Source organism: Gymnoscopelus microlampas, assembly GCF_963454915.1.
Source record: "Gymnoscopelus microlampas genome assembly, chromosome: 7".
Lineage (NCBI taxonomy): Eukaryota > Metazoa > Chordata > Actinopteri > Myctophiformes > Myctophidae > Gymnoscopelus > Gymnoscopelus microlampas.
The window spans coordinates 50,488,422-50,506,126 of record NC_139944.1 but is presented as its reverse complement, the minus strand read 5'-3'; the positions used below and the strand labels follow the sequence as shown (position 1 = coordinate 50,506,126).

The following is a 17,705-nucleotide window of genomic DNA, read 5'->3' as shown; positions in this document are numbered from 1 at the left end:
AAGAATTGAACGGAAGAATGGAACGGAGATGATCTTGACGATTAAGCTAATCATCTGGGGATACCCCAAAATAATTTCGGGACCCCTCTGGGTGTCCCGACCCACAGGGTGAGAACCACTGTTCTATAGCCAAAATTGAATTAAGATGTCACCAGACATATCAGTATAGGCGAAGATCTCTGATTGTCTGACTACACAGGTCTATGCGATGGTCACTCATTGAGAGTTTGTAGATCGGCTATGTTTGAAATAGGTCTTAAGTGGTAAATTTTTCTCAATTCAGGGCACTTTGGAAATTGGGGGCACCAGTGGTGGCAGAGTTAGCGATGTTCTTTATTAGCCTCTGCATCACTGCAGAACCAACTTAGTTTCTTTGATTTAAAAAGAAACCGGCCGTAGGCAATTTTTGCCTCTGCCGGCAGGGGAGGCAAAGGAAACATCTGAACATATATGTTTTTATATATGCAACATATATGTTTATAATATATGTGACATATTCGAAATTGGCCGCCTCTCTACATTATGTACATATATATCCATCTATGTGGCATATATGTGGACGTATGTAAGCTATGAGATATATATTTCCTATATATCCACATATATGAACCTGAATATGGCATATATGCAGCATATATTCTGCATATACTTGCCATAATATTGGCAAAAAATATATATAATTGAAAATAATTTTGTATATATTTTTTTATCGGCCGTCCGCCAGGGCAATTGCCCCCCATATAGAATCGCCACTGCCACCGGCCAACACTGGAGTCTCCAATGACCTCCGATTCTCTATGAAGTCAGAAGGGAACACAGAAAGGCACAGAAAGAGGTTCCTCCCAGTAAATAAATCCAGGAACACATGCAAAGTGTGGCATATGATGATACCACAGCCGGTCTCAGACAGAATTGGAGTTCCTCGTTCTGGTTCTGTGGGTTCCAGGAATTCTTCTAAAGTTGTTGTTTTAAAAGGGAGAAAGTTTGAGGAAGTTTCTTCCACTGAGCCAGAACAGAGGAAGTCCAGGAGAGAGAGAGTGAAGAAGCATCCCTGTCAGCGTCCCGAGGCAATTCATTTTGAAGCCATGTCTAGTTTCTTGCTCATCTGAAAACTGGCAATAATAGTCCAATGGAAATGTCACTGTTTAAGCTTAGTGTGTTACACCTTTTCTATGTCATAATAGTTAATGTAATTTAGATAGCATGTTATATAGACAGATGCAAGGTTAATTTGTAGACCTGGCATCCTATAGTGTGTATAGTTTACAGATCAAGTACAGATCATTGATTTTCTTTAAAGACTGATAATCCTAGATTACTATAGATTACTATTGCTATGCATTTGATATCAGGCTACCTCGTGTTTTCTTTGCTTACTGTAAATCGCTCTGGATTAAGCGTGTCTGCTAAATGCCTGAATTGTATGTGAAAAGGAGCATATTTCTATTAATAAACGGCATTGCTCACATTTTGGACCACTTACGTCTTTTGTAATCCATTGGCTTTCCTATGGAGGAGGACGTGGTGTCCTTGAAAGGGTAGATATTCAATACTATTCAGCAATGCTTATGTAATAACTTACTGTACAATGTGCAGTGTACATCTTTTAATTTACATAATATACCTGATCTATGTGTGCATATAATTGCTAGAGTGCAGATGAGCCCCACCCAGATTCACTGAGGCAGACTGAGATACTTAAAATGTCTCAATTCATTATCCAAAAGCAGTGGTGGAGTAAAAGTATAATAAAGTATTGAAAACTCCAGTAAAGTAAAGAATACCTCAAAATTGTACTGAAGTACAATACTTGAGTACACCACTGCCTAAAAGAGATGAAAAGACAAAGACAAAGCTCCGGAAAGTTTCCACACAGTGTGTGAGAACGAAAGCACAAAATGTGTCAAGAAGAGGAACCTAAAAAGACACCCTTAAAGGAAAACCATGCCCCAAAGAACAGAGTGACAGGTATAAAGAATATCCCAAAAATAGCCTATAAAGTGAGACGGCCTGCAGGATGCTTCACTCACTCTCTCCCGTATAGAATCCTTGTGCTTAAGTCTCCTGCTGGCCCTGGTAGGGCTGGTGGCATCGCCTGTAGCAACACAAGTGTAGTGATATGTCAGTCACTTTTATTCATTTTTCCCTCATTTAGATGTTTTTCCTCTTTGCCCTTCTGTTTGTTTTCGTCTCAGTGTGTGTGTCGTGAGATGAGGCATGAATGACACACAAAGACATTTCTGCTATTTTTGTTGAGTTTTCAGTAATGATATGGGCAATGCTTATGCTTAGTGAGCTCATGTTTTATTGATCCAAGACACTGAATTATTCAAGGCATTTCCTACTGCTTGCCACAGGCTCAAGAAACCTGAGACATAATTATAGATCTCGAACACTGATGTGGTTTTTAAATAGCAGCAACCCAACAAAAATATTGTGACATCAGCTGATGCGAGTTACATGTACTGTACAGTATACTGTAGGCTTGAGGCCAAAAATAAATTGAGATGTGTGTACAAGCGTCAGGTGTCACTTCCTTGTAGTCATTTTTGAATACATTAACGGTTCTACTGCATTGAATAAGCCAAGTGCTATAGCCCATGTTTTGTTATAGAGTAGTAAGAATACAGTGTCTAAAAAAGGCAACATTCTCCCAACATTTCGTTTAGCAATGTCTCCACAAATGTATATTTTTAAACCCTATACACAGCCTCATTCACAGGCTATGTTGAAAGGATGTTGCCATAACAGGAGATGAGGCAGGAAGAGACAGAAATGAAAGCACAAGCAGGGGAAGCAGGGTTAGTTCATCAAGAGTTTCTCAAGTTTATTCTCTGCATTTCACATTCTCCTTCAGTGTATTCTAAAGAGAAGGAAGAAATTATACCAAAAAGATATCCAAACGTCAGCAACAGAGGGGAGGGGGGGGGGGGTACTGTACACGTCTCCCAGTGGTGCAGATATGTAACGTTATAGCTCCAAGGAGATTTTTTTTGAGACATCGTTTTGGAAGAGAACATATTAAGACATACTGTACACACGGAAACATATCAGTCAGGCAGGATCCACGGTTGAATGCTGAGAGGCAGGCAGTTTGGAGTCGATTTAAAATGCACTATAGCGTATTATTTACAGCTTTAAAAAGCACCCTTATACCACTCCCATGTTAATAATACAGACACAATACACATACAACACATAATACTTCAGCCAGGGGTAATGTGCCCTAAAGAGTTTGGTCACAGTAGCTTCTTGTAAAGCCCATATGAATCTACTTGCGGTACATAGAACTATTTAGCAGAATGTACTCTGCCCTATATCTCTCAAGCTAGTCACATTTCTTTTCTTTTTTTTCTTCTTTTTTTTCAGCTTTTGAGCAAACCAACAGTGTTTACACCATTTTGTCACTTTACAAAGCATGGTTAAGACTAGTGCTGGATCTACTCTTAAAAAAACTAAAACGGTGACACCGTTATGACAATATTAGACACTTTCCCTTTTCAAAAGTCTTTGGCAGAGGAAAACAAAAAGCACAACATAAAAAATCATAAAATGAATGCCAACACATGGCGAAGTCACTGACATGTATATTGTGATGAAAGCTGTTTTGTTTAAGCTTTGGATGGAACACGAGAGACACCATTACTGTGTGTGGCTCATGGATGGACGGATAGCAGAGAGGTCCAATTGTATAAAAATGAAAACGTATATTAAAAACATAAGGATTTAGATAACAGGCATGACTCCAATGTGTATCATGCTTTTACACAAGACTTTACAATGTGGTGGTGGTAGCCCAACAGAAAATATATTCTATGATGCTCAGAACACGTGTTCAATGTCACCATTCGTAAAACGAAGATCAGATTTGAGAAACAAAATAACAAATCACGTTTTCCTGCAGTCTGCAACAAAGCCAAAACAATGTGTTCCCAATTTGTTTTGGTCCTGAACCGACATCCTCCAAAATTAAAATATAGAATACACTATCACTACGATGTCTATAGATTAATCACCGACTTCTCTCGCATGGAGATGGATTCAATTGGCAAATACTCTAGTTGTAGCTTACTACGACGAGCTTATGACTGCATGGAGAAACTGAAAGGTCCTCTAGACCTGTGTGCTGCTACACGAAATGCTGAAGACCAATATGTTAGTAATGTTGAGAAACGCTCTGACATTCGACATGAAAATATTCCAAAAAGAATCCGATCAAAAACTGCAAGACTCCAAGAATGCATTGCACATGTCCTCTGGGCAGACAACATAAATATAAAACATGAGATAATCGATGATTATTTGGACAGACGAGACACAACACAACATCACATAAACAAACAAAACAAAAAAAACAATTATCAAAAATAAAATTATAATACTGTAGTAGGTAGGAAAAGTGCACAAGTCGTTTTCTCTCTTTTTTGTTTTTCTTTTACATAAATGTATCATATCATAGCATTTAACTCTGTCTCCCAGCATTCTTTGAAACACATGCACTCTCGCTCGCTCACTCACTTATCCGCACATATTCAAAGTATCTTACAAAGCAGACATACTGCAGGGCTGGGCGATGTGGCGATATCATCTTGACATCATGATGTGACACTAGATATCGTGTGGGATATTGTATATCGGAATGCTGTAATATGGAATGTGTTTTAAGGTTACATTACGTTAGTGATGTACGTTTCGGAATTTATCTGACGGTTCTAGCGGTTTTATTATTTGCCTTTACCCACTTAAGTATTATAAAGGCATCACTGATGGGTATTTATCAAAACAATCTCACTGTATGAATATTTTGTGAAAGCACCAAATCGATAACAAGGCATTTGGTCAAAAGTATATTAGATTTCGTCCATATCACCCAGCCCTAAGCAGATGTTTGTTTTTTTCCCCAAAATCCCCTATTTTGTCACAGTTTTACGTCAAAAATCTCCGACCTCTACTCCTCTCTGTACACATACAGCAAACTACACCGGCCCACCTCTTCTTATCATGGCTACTAAAAGTTACTCTGATGGGACCTTTTCTTGTTGGAATGAATACCATTTTTTTCTTTTTCTTCACCTCATGCCACTTTTTCTTCACCTCATGCCACAGCACAGTTTAAAGAATTACCACACGAGTCCTAATATATATATATACTGTACCTACACCTCCAACTGGAGCAGAGGCTCCAATGGATGGTGTGTTAAAATAGGTCCGGAGCAGAGGGTAACGCACTGAGTTCTCCAGAGCAGTGGTTCTCAACCTTTTCAGGTCTCGACCCCCCAAAAGAATGATATTTGAAAATGTTTGAGAAACCACTGCTCCAGAGAGTGAGGTGTCAGCGTCAAGAGCTAAAGGTAAAACCCACAAACTCCCCAAAAGGGTTACGACCACATTACTATGGGTTATTATAGGAGAGATGTGGCATTAGCGTAACTTGACCGAACGAAAGTTATTTTGCTGTGCGCGTGATGGAGCTAGCATAGCATGTAGCGACACCGCGTAATGGCAAAGCAGAAACGTATTAGTGGTTAAGAAGTATGAAGGAGGTGGTGGCTGTATTTGTCAATAAGAATTACAACAGGTCCGTTATGGGGTCTCGCTATGCCGAGACACGCCCCCTACGTTGAGAAAGCGCTCCTCTCTCAAGAGCCTCTTAAACCCTACTGAATATACTTTGTTGACTGGGGGGTTGTACTTGGTCCCAGAGGTGTATAAGAGAGTTACGTCACTAGCATAGACTCCCATTGTAAGAATGGAATGTGGAAATCTCAATGAGGAAGTTCCAATGTTTGGAACTACAGCCCATAGCATAGCGTGACACGACTCTCTCTTATACGGCTCTGCTTTGGTCCCCTCCTTTCTTTTCCCTCTACACTCAAATCTCTTCATCCAAAATATCAGATCTAAAAGCTCACGGCGCATCAAATGGCGCCGCGCCGTGAGCTTGTAGATCTGCCATTTTTTGCCGAATGTTTGCCACCAGAATATAGGGTTAGGCCACCTAGCATTCATCATCTATAATCTACCCACCCCCCCTAGCATTCATCTATGGTTAAGCAGATGAACTCCTGGATGCATTTCCTATACTGCTGTTCAGTGGGACTGCTGCTGGGGTATTGACCTGGTTGGCCCAGCGGCGCCTCAGCCTCGCGCATCTCCTCGTTCATCCTGGCCAGACGCAATCTGGAGGGGAGAGAGAGAGAGAGAGAGAGAGAGAGAGAGAGAGAGAGAGAGAGAGAGAGCGAGAGATGGGGAATAGGACGTAAGGACTCAGTGGTAAAAAAAAAAGACTTGGTATGAAAAACATTGAAGACCCCTGCACTAATAAAAAAAAACTTCGGAGTTAAATGGACACTGTGGATCTGGGCAGAAACCTCTTATCTCCATATTTTAAGTTTTTGTGTTTTTTTTCTTTTCGTAAATTAACGCCTTTCACTTCCGGTGGTGCGACTATGTTTTCATTACCACTAACAATATTTCTCCACGGAACACTAACACCATTTCTCCCAAAGGACATGTGGATCGTTTTGGTTATAAGCCCATTTGTTTTTACGATTTAAAATGTTAAAACTTTCCGTGGTTTTGTCGGCTTCGAGGGTGCTATTGTTAAATGAGTTTCGGTTCGTTTCCAGTGGGGAACGAACGGCACACACGTAAATCCCGCCCACTACATTTGATTGGGTAAAGCGCGGCCTGCTTCCTGATCTGATGGCACGCCCCACTTGTTGCCAATGTGCACGGGTTGTCAACACGGCTACCGACAGATTGAAGCGCAGAGCAGAATCTGTTCTTGAGAGATTACTTACAGAGTGACGATGTCTGCGTTAGCGGCCTGCACGGCGATGCTCAGCGGGTCGTGGCCCTGTTCATCCACCTCGCTCTGTGACGCTCCCCTCTTCAGGAACAAACACACTTGCCTACAAAACACCACGGACGGAGGGAGAGAGAGAGAGAAACGTGGATACATTTTATACATTTGAAAACTTGTGATATGGGACATTCTGCATAATGAGGTACTTTTGCTTTTGGTACTTTGCAAGTATATTTTGATGCCACTTTTGTAGTTTTACTCAAGTAAATTCTTAATACCGATACCAGTATTGATACTTTTACTTAAGTAAAACATGACACTAACATACCCAGTGTGTCCCAGGCAGGTGGCATGGTGCAGCGGGCCCCTCCCTCTCATGTCCCGCTGGTTCACATCCGCTCCGTTCTGCAGCAGGAACTCACATGCGATCAGAGAGCCCTGTGGATGACATAATCAACCCATCATCAGTTTGGCTGTCCCCCCCCCCCCCAGCCCGTAGGAGTACGTACTATGTACTGTGACAAATATCACCCTCCCTGCCTGGCTTCCCTCCCCCCGAGCACAGGCCAAATGTATTCGTATAGACCAGTGTTTCTCAAACGTCTTTGGGCCAGCGGATATTGGATGGGGGCGCTAAGGGACCTGGATATTGGGTGGGGACCCAATATCCACCCGTTTACCGCCATTGAAGAGGCGGAAACGGAGTGACTTAACTTGGCAGGATCGACATCGACAGCACGCTGGACTGGACTCTACTTCCCCCCCACCTCCCCCTCCCCCCACACCCCCATTTGACAGAAGACCATTTTGTACAGAAACCATCAGAATACAATGTAACTTTTTTTCCACGTGTTTTTTTTTTGTTTTGTTTTATCCTATCGTTTTTAGGTTTTATTTCATTTTTTCATTTTTTATTTTATTTTATCAGTTTTTTTTGCCTCAAAAAATTGAAAATTCCACAAGAGGGTGCTCTAATGCAAGTTAGGAATGATCCTAGGACCCTGAAAGAAGAAATGGACAGATGTGACATCACCCCAAAGAATGACACTCGCGTCCAGGGTTGCCAGATCTGCTTATTATAATTTCCCCGCAAGATTTTATTTGAAAATAGCCGATCTACAAGCTCACAACGCGTTGCATCGCGACATGTTGTGAGCTTGTAGATGTGCTATTTTCAAATAGCTGATGCATATATTAAAGTGCTCATGTGGCCCATATAGTTGCTTCTTTTGGGCTGGTTTTCCTAGACCTGGTTGCTTGTTTCTCTCACAGAATCTGGCAACATTGCTCGCATCCGCTCCTTCTTTACGAGTTTTAGAATAATCCTCCGCTCTCCTTTTTTTGGGTGAAAACGGCTGTTATACAACTGCCGACCGGGAACAAATGGCGATACAATTTTTTTTCTCTCTGGCGGAGAGATCAGACCTTCCCCCCATCCCTCGGCCATGCTTTGTGTACGTGCACACGCACATCACGGCTCCCGTGGCTCTGCAAAGATCATCAACATAAAGGTAGAAAACCCTGGCAGAAGCTACATACTAATTAATTAATTAATTAATACCTGGCAGGGAAGGTGTTAAAAAACTAAAATATTATTTAAAAGTTGCTGTTGGTAGTCATGGCTGCCAGTTCCCACCTGATGTTACATGGGAGTTCCAACTGCTCCGGACCGTGCTGAATAACCGCTAGCTTGCATAACGTCTTCAGACTAGGACTCATGTCTAAGATGCAGGCCGTTGAGCGCCTAGGCCTGCGTGGGCGCCTTACAAAGACGATCAGATCTCCCACCATGCAACAGCAAATTAGAGACGAACGGACGCTTTCCCCCTTGGGCTCAGCCTTCTTCCAGGAGAAGGTCTCTGGACTGAACTTCCAGGTGGATAGCTTGCGGCTGCGTCCAACGAATATGTACAGCTCTCCATTGTAGGCAAAGGCTGAATGAAACAAGTGTCCTTCTTGCAGAAACACAGCTTCTGCAGGAAGCTGTTCAGAAGGCGTGCTCAGCCATAAATTGGTCTCCGTGTCAAACACTCTGATGTTGGTGTAGTATTGCAGGACCTCCCGGCCCCCACATACAAACATCTTTGTCCCGATGATGGTGGCAGAGTGACATGCTGAAGCAGGTGGCGGTATGCCTCCGGTGTGAATTAAAGCCCAGACCATCGTGGTGGTGTCCAACTTGTAGACGTCATTAGTGTATCCAGTGTACTTGGAGGTGCATCCTCCATGGATATACATGACCTTCCCCAAGACGCAAGTTGAGTGATTGAGCCTCTCCTCTGGAACAGTCCCAGAAAACCTTGGTTTGAACCATCTGTGAGTGTCGACATCAAATGCATGAAGCACGTTAGGACACCCTTCCCAGATATAGACTATATATTCAATCAGCACGGCTGTGCCCCCGTGCCTGAGGGGAACCTCATGGGGGCCTTCTCCTCTTCCAGTTGTCACTTGGGGCAACTTCCTCCAGCATAAAGACACTGTGTCGAAAACGTGCACGTCAATCCAAGCCATGTCACAGGATACCACAAAGGAGTACAGCTTGTGGCCCACTGCAACAGCAGCGTAAGCAGCAGCGTGAACAGGAGGCCCTTCTTCCATATTAGGCCCTTCTTTCAGATGTACAGTCCAGCGGAACATGTCTCAGACTGTAGATCGATATGGATTATGCGATATTCTTCATAAAACAATATATATTAGTCCTAATGTGCGTGACTGTGTGAAATTATATTGCTTCAGTGGCACAAATGTCACTCAAAGTTTGCCAAATCCGTAAAGCCGATCAGTTGGGTTGGCCAATCAAGGAAGCCGATGACTGTTGATCGATCTCCTAATATGGCAAATTGAATCGCAGCAGACAGTCTGTTCAGAAGTGTTGATGAATGGGTTTCAGAGGACGTCGCTACGGGCAAATCTAAAATAGGGCTTAAAGCAGCGCTATGTAACTTTTTAACAACTATATAGCATATTATGCGCCACAAAATTATAAAGTTACATGTTTAAGCAATAACAATCATCCTTCCATAAATGTACAGACTCAAGGGGGTCCCTGCTATAGGGGCTTGACTGTATTACTATGCATAGAGGAGACAATGAGTAGAACTGCCAGTCAAAGTGAAGGCTGGCCAATCACAGCGCGTCCTCGCCGGACATGCTTGCAGAGACTCTTGGGTAATGAAGTCAAATACGTTGGCTGCCATGTTGTTTGTGTCCAGAGTGCCCACTGATACCCCAAACCACATTAAATACATGTAAGTACTTAATGTAGGGAGCACAGCTGTAAGCATGTGCGTACTAGGGCTGTCAACTTTCCTCAGAAATGATATTCGAATATTGGTCTTAAAAATGTGCAGATATTCGAATGTATTCGAATATTATTATTATTATTATAAAAAAATCTATTATTTTTATAAAAAAACAAAAAAAAAACAGAAACAGTACAAAAAACAATGTATCGAGTGCTCGGATCCAATAAAACATATCTTTTGTTTGTTTTTATAACTTGAGACATGAGTTTTTTGTATTGTCCCTGTCAAATAAACATATTAAAAAAAAGTTTTTAAAACATTTTCTTTCTAATATCTGATTATTAATTTTCATATTCAAATATACATATTTTCCCAATATTCGAATATCGAATATTCGTTTGACAGCCCTAGTGTGTACAGGTCACACTTCAGGTAGGAAACATTGAATAGTAGTTCAGTGGTTCTCAAACTAGAGCTACAATGACTGTTTAGGCCACAAACAAGTCACAGCAAAGAATTACATTACATTACATTACATTACTGTCATTTAGCAGACGAATGAATGATTTTTGGTCTCCGAATACTTTTTTCCCATAACTTTTCCGAAACGTTATAGCTCATGACCCTTCCAGGCCTAGGGACCGCAATGACCAATTGAATAACTTCTTCACGGTTTTCATAGTATAAAAACACTCACCCCAATCACGGCCTGAATAAGGGCCGTCTTCCCCTCCTCGTCCTCACTGGCGGCGTGCACGTCGGCGCCGTGCGCCAGCGCCTCGGCCATCAGCGGCAGGTTGTGGAGGCGCGAGGAGCGGTAGAGGAGCGCCCCGGGGTGCATCTCCCTGGGGTCCTCGGGGTCCGAAGACGTCTCCTGCTCGATCTCCACCTCCACCTCGCCACTGGAGGACTCCTCCGACTCCTCCTCTGGAAGCAACATGGGGGGAATGGACGGAGTTTAAGGACCATTAAACTCCCTCCCAAACCACTGACAATATAGGGCTGTTAGGATTTAGCTGACAATTAATTCAGTCATACGAATGATTGCGATTAATTGTTTAATAGTGTTTTTGGCATTGAACCAATGTTTAATACCAAAAAACACACAATGACAAAAGCTTATAAATACATTATGACAAATAACTTAAACAAAGCCAAATGGCAGACAATGACTGGTAACAATATTCAAAATAAATAATGTACTATGGCCAACAGGCCATATGTAGAGTACTTAAGACCTGGAACGCATCTGTGTCACTTTTTGATTTGAGCTAAAAAGCATTATTTTACACTTTGGCTATTCAAAAATAGCAGATATACAAGCTCATAGCGCGGCACCGAGTGCAGCGCTATGAGCTTGTAGATCTGCTATTTTTGAAAAATCGAGATAATGAGTGCAAATTAATATATTTATAATATTTTAAAGCAAACATTTTTAACTCAAATCTTTGCTTCTGGGGGTCCCTGGAACAAAACATTTTGCGATGGGGGTCGGCGGCCAAATACGTATCATTTTGGGGGTACTTGACATGAAAAGGTTTGAGAACCACTGATATTATAGCAACATAAGTTAAAAAAAACACACCAAAAAAACTGTTGGGCATTAGAAGACATTTGTAGAATCCCCAGAAGTAAAGATTTGAGTTCAAGATTCAAGATTTTTCAAAAATAGCAGATCTACAAGCTCATGGCGCGGCCGTGTCATGAGCTTGTATATCTGCCATTTTTTAATAGCCAAAGAAATCTAAAATTACACACAATTGCGTTCCCCGATTCAATGGGTTAAATTATGTGTAATAATTGTGACAGCGATGACAACGTCCACACAGCGATCACTCACCCTCCTCTGTGACGCTGTCCACCACCGCCCCGAACACCAGGATGTCTGTGCTGCCGTCTGTGCTTCCTCCCAGGCCGCTGTCGCTGCTGAGACCTGCGGGGCCAAGCCACGCCCAAGCCACGGACACGTTAATCACCACACCGCACATACTTCATTCACCTTATTCATGGCCTCTCTCTCCAGGGCAGGCGCCATTGCCCCCTGCAGGGCGGCGACATTGAGTTTTTCTCTGTGTGCTATAGCTGCTTCAGTCAATATCTGTCCACTTCCTCTCAAGTAGCAAGGAAACTAAATTTAAGGAAAGGTCGCCGACGTCATTTTCTCTATCCAGCAATTCCAGACGGCAGATTCGTCGCACTGGGTGGCAAAATGCAGCCAGGACTTCGATGGAATACAGATTAACCAGTCTAGGGGTACGTGTAGGTACTACAGGGGTACCGTACGTGAGAGACAGTGGAGAATGTGTTTATTATTATTATACGTTATGTTTGATCATAAAACACTGACAAACTGACAAGCTTTGTGTGGGCCTGCTGATTTGTAAAGCGTTCAACCGAATTAAAGAAGTAGTTCACCCCCCAAAAAATCGTATTTTTCAAAATGATTGGCTTAGGAATGCGACAAAAAATCCAAATCAAAAACCTGACTGGTACGACTGCATTGTAGTGTGACTTACTGCGAGGACCGGCGCTGTTGTCGAAGTAGGAAAAGAGGGAGTCCAACTCATCAGGGCAGAACAGAGAGTCCCGACGAATCTTTGCCGCTGCCGCCGCTGCAGCTGTAGGGAGAGGGAGCGGTTTAGTTCATTCCGGGATCGCACCTGTGTCATTTTTAGATTTGAGCCATAACCATTATTTCTTACTTTGGCTATTCAAAAATAGCAGATCTACAAGCTCATAGCGCGGCACCGAGTGCCGCGCTATGAGCTTGTAGATCTGGTAATTTTGAAATATCGTGAAAAATCTGCGCAAAATTTGAAAACATATATTTTTTTAAACAAAATGTTTAACTCAAATCTTTGTCTCTGGGGGTCCCCGGAACTACATATTTTGATGGGGATCATCGGTCAAAAACATATCATTTTGCGGGATTCCTTGACAAGAAAAAGCTTGAGCACCATTGATATTATAGCAACATACGTTTTTCAGAAAACAGTTTTAGAAGACATTTTGTAGAATCGGAACCTCAGGCCTTAATGGGTTAATGGGTTCAAGTAAAAGGGGTGCTACCGTATGGTGAAAAAAAAACTAATTCTGACCTGCCGACAGGTTTGCAGGTGACGCGCTGCCAGGCTCGTAGCGTTGGTATTTCCTGCGCGCTTTGTTGGGCACCCGGAGGGAGTTGCTGTGTCGCTGGCACTTCTTCACCGCCCAGGGGCGGGACTTCCTCGCGCCCTCCACCAATGCCTCGCTGCCGCACATCTTCTTGAGAAAGCGCTTCTCTACATATTTGGCCTTGATCCAGGCTTCTTTCTCTTGCCTGGAAGAAGAAGAAGGGGGGTATAACCACAAGCAACAAGAAGTTTAAATTGTTTCTATTAGGCATGTAACGATTTATTGTAAATCGATTCAAATCGATTCAAACTGGTGACAATTTAAATCAATTTAATAAAAAATGCATCGCGATGCAAACAGCAGAGGGCGCATAAAAAAAGAGAAGAAAATGCAGGATCTTTGTAAGAAAATGTATTGAAAAAAATAGTTTTCAGTTATTTGCTACTGTATTGAAAAGAAGACAAGAGAAACACAGTATTGTAAAAATAAAAAATAAATAAAAGAGAGAGAGAGAGAGAGAGAGAGAGAAGAAAATACTGGATTTGTGTAAGAGAAATAATAATAAGAAAAACATTTCGGTCATTTGTCTGGAAAATTAATTTGTGTTTCAAAAAATCTTGAAAAATCGTATCGTGAACCTAGTACCGTGATTCGAGTTTATATTTAAATTTAATATTTAAATTTTAAATTTAATATTTATATTTAAATATATATATTTCTCTCAAAATGCGTCACACCGCCTTGTGAGCTTGTAGATCTGCTTTTTTTTATGCTTTTGTGTGACGCTGTAGTACGATCAGGTAGGGCAGGGGTCTTCAACTAGGGGGTCCGGGGGACCCCTAGGGGGTCCTCAGAGTTACTACAGGGGGGCCGCCAAATCTTTGTGTGATTGGATTTTTTTCTTTTTTACATTAACCACTTGAACCCTATTATCCATATTCTGAAGAGGACTTGAGCCAAAAATAGCAGATCTACAAGCTCACAACGCCTCGCACCGCGAGGCGTTGTGAACTTGTCGATCGGCTATTGTCGGCAAAGAGGTTTGGTGATAAAATCTAAAAAATGTAAAATAGAGTTTATACAGTATGTAGCGGGGGTCCCTGCTTCATCTCTCTTTCAGCTAGGCGGTCCTTAGGCTGAAAAACGATGAAGACCCATGAGGTAGGGCATTCATTTACGAAAAAACTGTTTGAATATTGGATACAAGAGATTTCTGCCCCCGACAGCAACGATATATTTTGTAGTATAATAGCAAATATTTTAGCATAGCGGAAAATCTTTTAAAGATGTGCCCAAAATGGGGGACATGCCAGGTGAGAATGCGATTAAAGGAATCGAACCTTGAACTGGACGGTCCTGCCTTCTTGACTCCCATCTCCTCACACGCTCCTTCATAGATCTGATTGATCACCGTGTTTCCCAGCTCACACATCAACTGGACGGAGGAAGGAGGGTGAGAGACAGACACAGAAAAAAATCAGTGATTTGTTCATAAACACATTATTCACGTTAAAAATGCCCTGAACTCATGTAAAAAGGCTGAGAACTATAATAGGCTAATGAATGATTGGAGTGGGGACCATTTAAACTGTTTTTGATGTTGTTGTTGTTGTTTTAAAAAAAATCTGTTTATGTTTTTAGGGGCGGGGCTACATTATGGCTCAATAATTATAATCACATTTCTGTAATAAATAATGCAGTCAACTTTTAAATGAAGAAAATAATATGAGTTGACAAAAAAGGGAGGCAAAAAAAGGGTCTATCTTGGGGAAAGGGGGGGGGGGGCTTTAAGACAACGGCAATGGTTGGTGATAAGCCCACCTTGAGTAGTTCTGGCTCCCATGAGTCCAGTGTCAGCGAGCGCACCTTGGAGAAGTGAACACCAAGACTCCTGTAGAGAGACAACAACATGCAGGATACGACAGATCAGGATAGAGAAAGCAAAGTCTAGCATAGAGGTTTTTTAACCACTTAAAAAGCTGTTAGCTTTTTAAGCAACTTTACAGAAAAACAAGCTCAAAGTCGCTTATAATAAGCAGACATGGCAACACTGCCATGCCATGACCCTGCTTGACTGTGGCTTTGTACAGCGGTGCTGTTTACACTGGCCATTAAGCAGCTTAATGACTCCAGGTGAACCTGTCACTTCCCACCTGTCCCTTCCCCACATAGTTACGCTCTCTCTCCGTCTCTCCGTCTCTCTCTCTCTCTCTGTAAGTGACACAGGTGTCATCAACCTCGTGCCAGCTGGCACAAAGTTAAACAATTTTCTGACCTGCTGTTCAGGTCTCTCTCTCTCTAGCTCATCGTCACGGCGGCTCTGCCGTGCAGCGCAGCAACCATACTAACTGTAGATGTGACTTTAATGCAGTGGTGTAAAGTAACTAAGTACATGTACTCAAGTAATGTACTTAAGTACACTTTTGAGGATTTTTCACTTTACTGGAGTATTTCCCATTTTCAATACTTTACTTCTACTCCACTACATCTCAGAGGCAAATGTTGTACTTTTACTCCACTACAATTATTTGACAGCTTTAGTTACTAGTTACTTTGAAGATTTTGATTATTATTACAAAACGCACTAACCACTATATATTTTGGCCATTTGAAAATAGCCAAAATGCATCGCATCGCGACGCATTGTGAGCTTGTAGATCGGCTATTTTCAAAAGATGTTTTATACATTTTGAACTTGAGAAATGGGACATTCTGCATAACGAGTACTTTGGCCGACCGTGGCGTTTTTTTTCTCTATCACGGTAGCTGTTGGTAACTGGTCTAGTTGTTGTCTGTCTGTGAGAATGATCTCCCCGCTTGGTAATGTTACATCACGTATACTTTTATTTAGATAGATTATGATATCACATACATGTTGTACATCACTGATTTTATTACTGTTAATATTATAAATCGTCTCTGTTGGGTGAAAACTGTCACTTTTCAGGATTCAACTTAACACATTGGGTGCCAGCATTTTTTCATTACAACTTACGTTGGGTGCCAGCATTCTCCCCATTGACTGCGCTTTGCTGTTTAAAGCTCTAGACTCCACTACGACCCTGGCTACAGCCTGCAACAATAACATTTCACTCGCGAGTTACAATGGGGGGGGGATCGCGCATGACCGGTTTTCTCCACCGGAAACAGATTCGGAGATATAGGCGTTTTAAAGAAGGAAATAGACAGGAAGCGGATGGGAGCCAAGTTTTTGTTTCCGGTGATCCATTTGGCCAATCCTTCTCAGGATCACAATGGGTACTCCCAGAGCTGCTCCAGCCCCGCCCGTGTGGATATAAACGAAAAAAACTAAAACACAAAACTCACGTATTTATACGTTTTTTTAGGAAAGTTGGCACTCCACGGGTGTATTTGCAAAACCGTACCGGTACGGTTTTGGCACCCCATGTGTTAAATAATTACAAAAGTAGCAGATCTATAAGCTGCTACAAGCCGCCTGCTGTTTACCTGTGGATCCCTGAGCACTCGATGCACAGCAGAATGCCCAGGTTGATGGAGGCCCAGCAGGGGGCCGTCTGTCCACAGTCACAGCACAGCTCGTTGCCTGGAAGGCCTTGGACCCTCTGGAGGAGGTTCTCTCCTCCTCCTCCTCCCCTCACACTCCTGCTGTCCCCTCGGTGCGTGTCCCCCCGGTGGTCCCGGGGTTCGCTGGCAGAGTCGATGCTGCTGGTGGAGGGCGAGGCTGTCCTGTCCAGACGCTATACAGAATTAAGTTTAGTTTTAGTTTGTGATTTATTTGAAAAGTCCATAACACAAGTTAAAACTATTTTGAGGATCTGGTTTCTTATGGGTGGGTAGGTAGGTGGGTGGGTAGGTGGGGGGAAAGCTGGAAGGGATGTTTTAAAAATGTAAAAACCCACAAGAAATATGACCCACTGACCAATACGAAATTGCTGGTAAACCTACCGGTAAATGTATTTACGCGATGTATTATATATTATATACTGTATGTATCACTGCAGAATTGTGTTTTTTATTTTATTTATTATTATTAAATTAAAATAATTAAGAAACAACACAATAAAGTCCAGGACTTACATTTCCATTGTGGTCCTCATACACATAACAAATACATCTCATAACATGAAAGACATGAACTATGAACTATGCAAATTAAAAATATGTATGTGGACGTGTACGTGTGTGTGTACCTCTATGTAATAATTGTCAGAGATCTCTCTGTAGGCTGAGGCGATGCTAGCGTGGACGGCCTGGATCCAGGCTTGCCGGAGCTTCTCTGACTCAGCCTGCAGCATACAGCTCCTGTTACAGGTGGGACACAATTTACTATTTAGGCATTTAGCAGACACTCTTTATCCAGAGCGATTTAAGAGTAAGCAAGGACAACACAAGGCAATACATTAAATGCATAGAATTAGTCATCTAGGATATGTATCTATATCTATATATATACACTATAGCCTAATACAAAGGTAACTGCACAACCCAAACCTCTACCAAAGAATAATTGTGCTTTAACCTTTTGTCACTTTTAGATTTGAGCTAAAAAGCAT

General features: G+C 42.1%; 1 protein-coding gene across 1 annotated transcript in view; it reads right to left on the bottom strand.

The window, feature by feature from the left end:
• Nucleotides 1-17,705, bottom strand: part of LOC311048182 (arf-GAP with coiled-coil, ANK repeat and PH domain-containing protein 3-like) — a 119,537-nt gene that overhangs the window by 4,255 nt on the left and 97,577 nt on the right. Inside the window, exons 14-25 of the mRNA XM_084061270.1 lie at nucleotides 17,343-17,454; nucleotides 16,639-16,889; nucleotides 14,992-15,061; nucleotides 14,511-14,605; nucleotides 13,155-13,375; nucleotides 12,573-12,674; nucleotides 11,897-11,989; nucleotides 10,754-10,983; nucleotides 7,137-7,246; nucleotides 6,804-6,914; nucleotides 6,119-6,180; nucleotides 2,031-2,095 (exon numbers count right to left, since the gene is read on the bottom strand). Coding sequence (XP_083917396.1) covers nucleotides 2,031-2,095; nucleotides 6,119-6,180; nucleotides 6,804-6,914; nucleotides 7,137-7,246; nucleotides 10,754-10,983; nucleotides 11,897-11,989; nucleotides 12,573-12,674; nucleotides 13,155-13,375; nucleotides 14,511-14,605; nucleotides 14,992-15,061; nucleotides 16,639-16,889; nucleotides 17,343-17,454 — 1,522 coding nt within the window. The remainder of the gene's footprint in view (nucleotides 1-2,030; nucleotides 2,096-6,118; nucleotides 6,181-6,803; nucleotides 6,915-7,136; nucleotides 7,247-10,753; nucleotides 10,984-11,896; nucleotides 11,990-12,572; nucleotides 12,675-13,154; nucleotides 13,376-14,510; nucleotides 14,606-14,991; nucleotides 15,062-16,638; nucleotides 16,890-17,342; nucleotides 17,455-17,705) is intronic.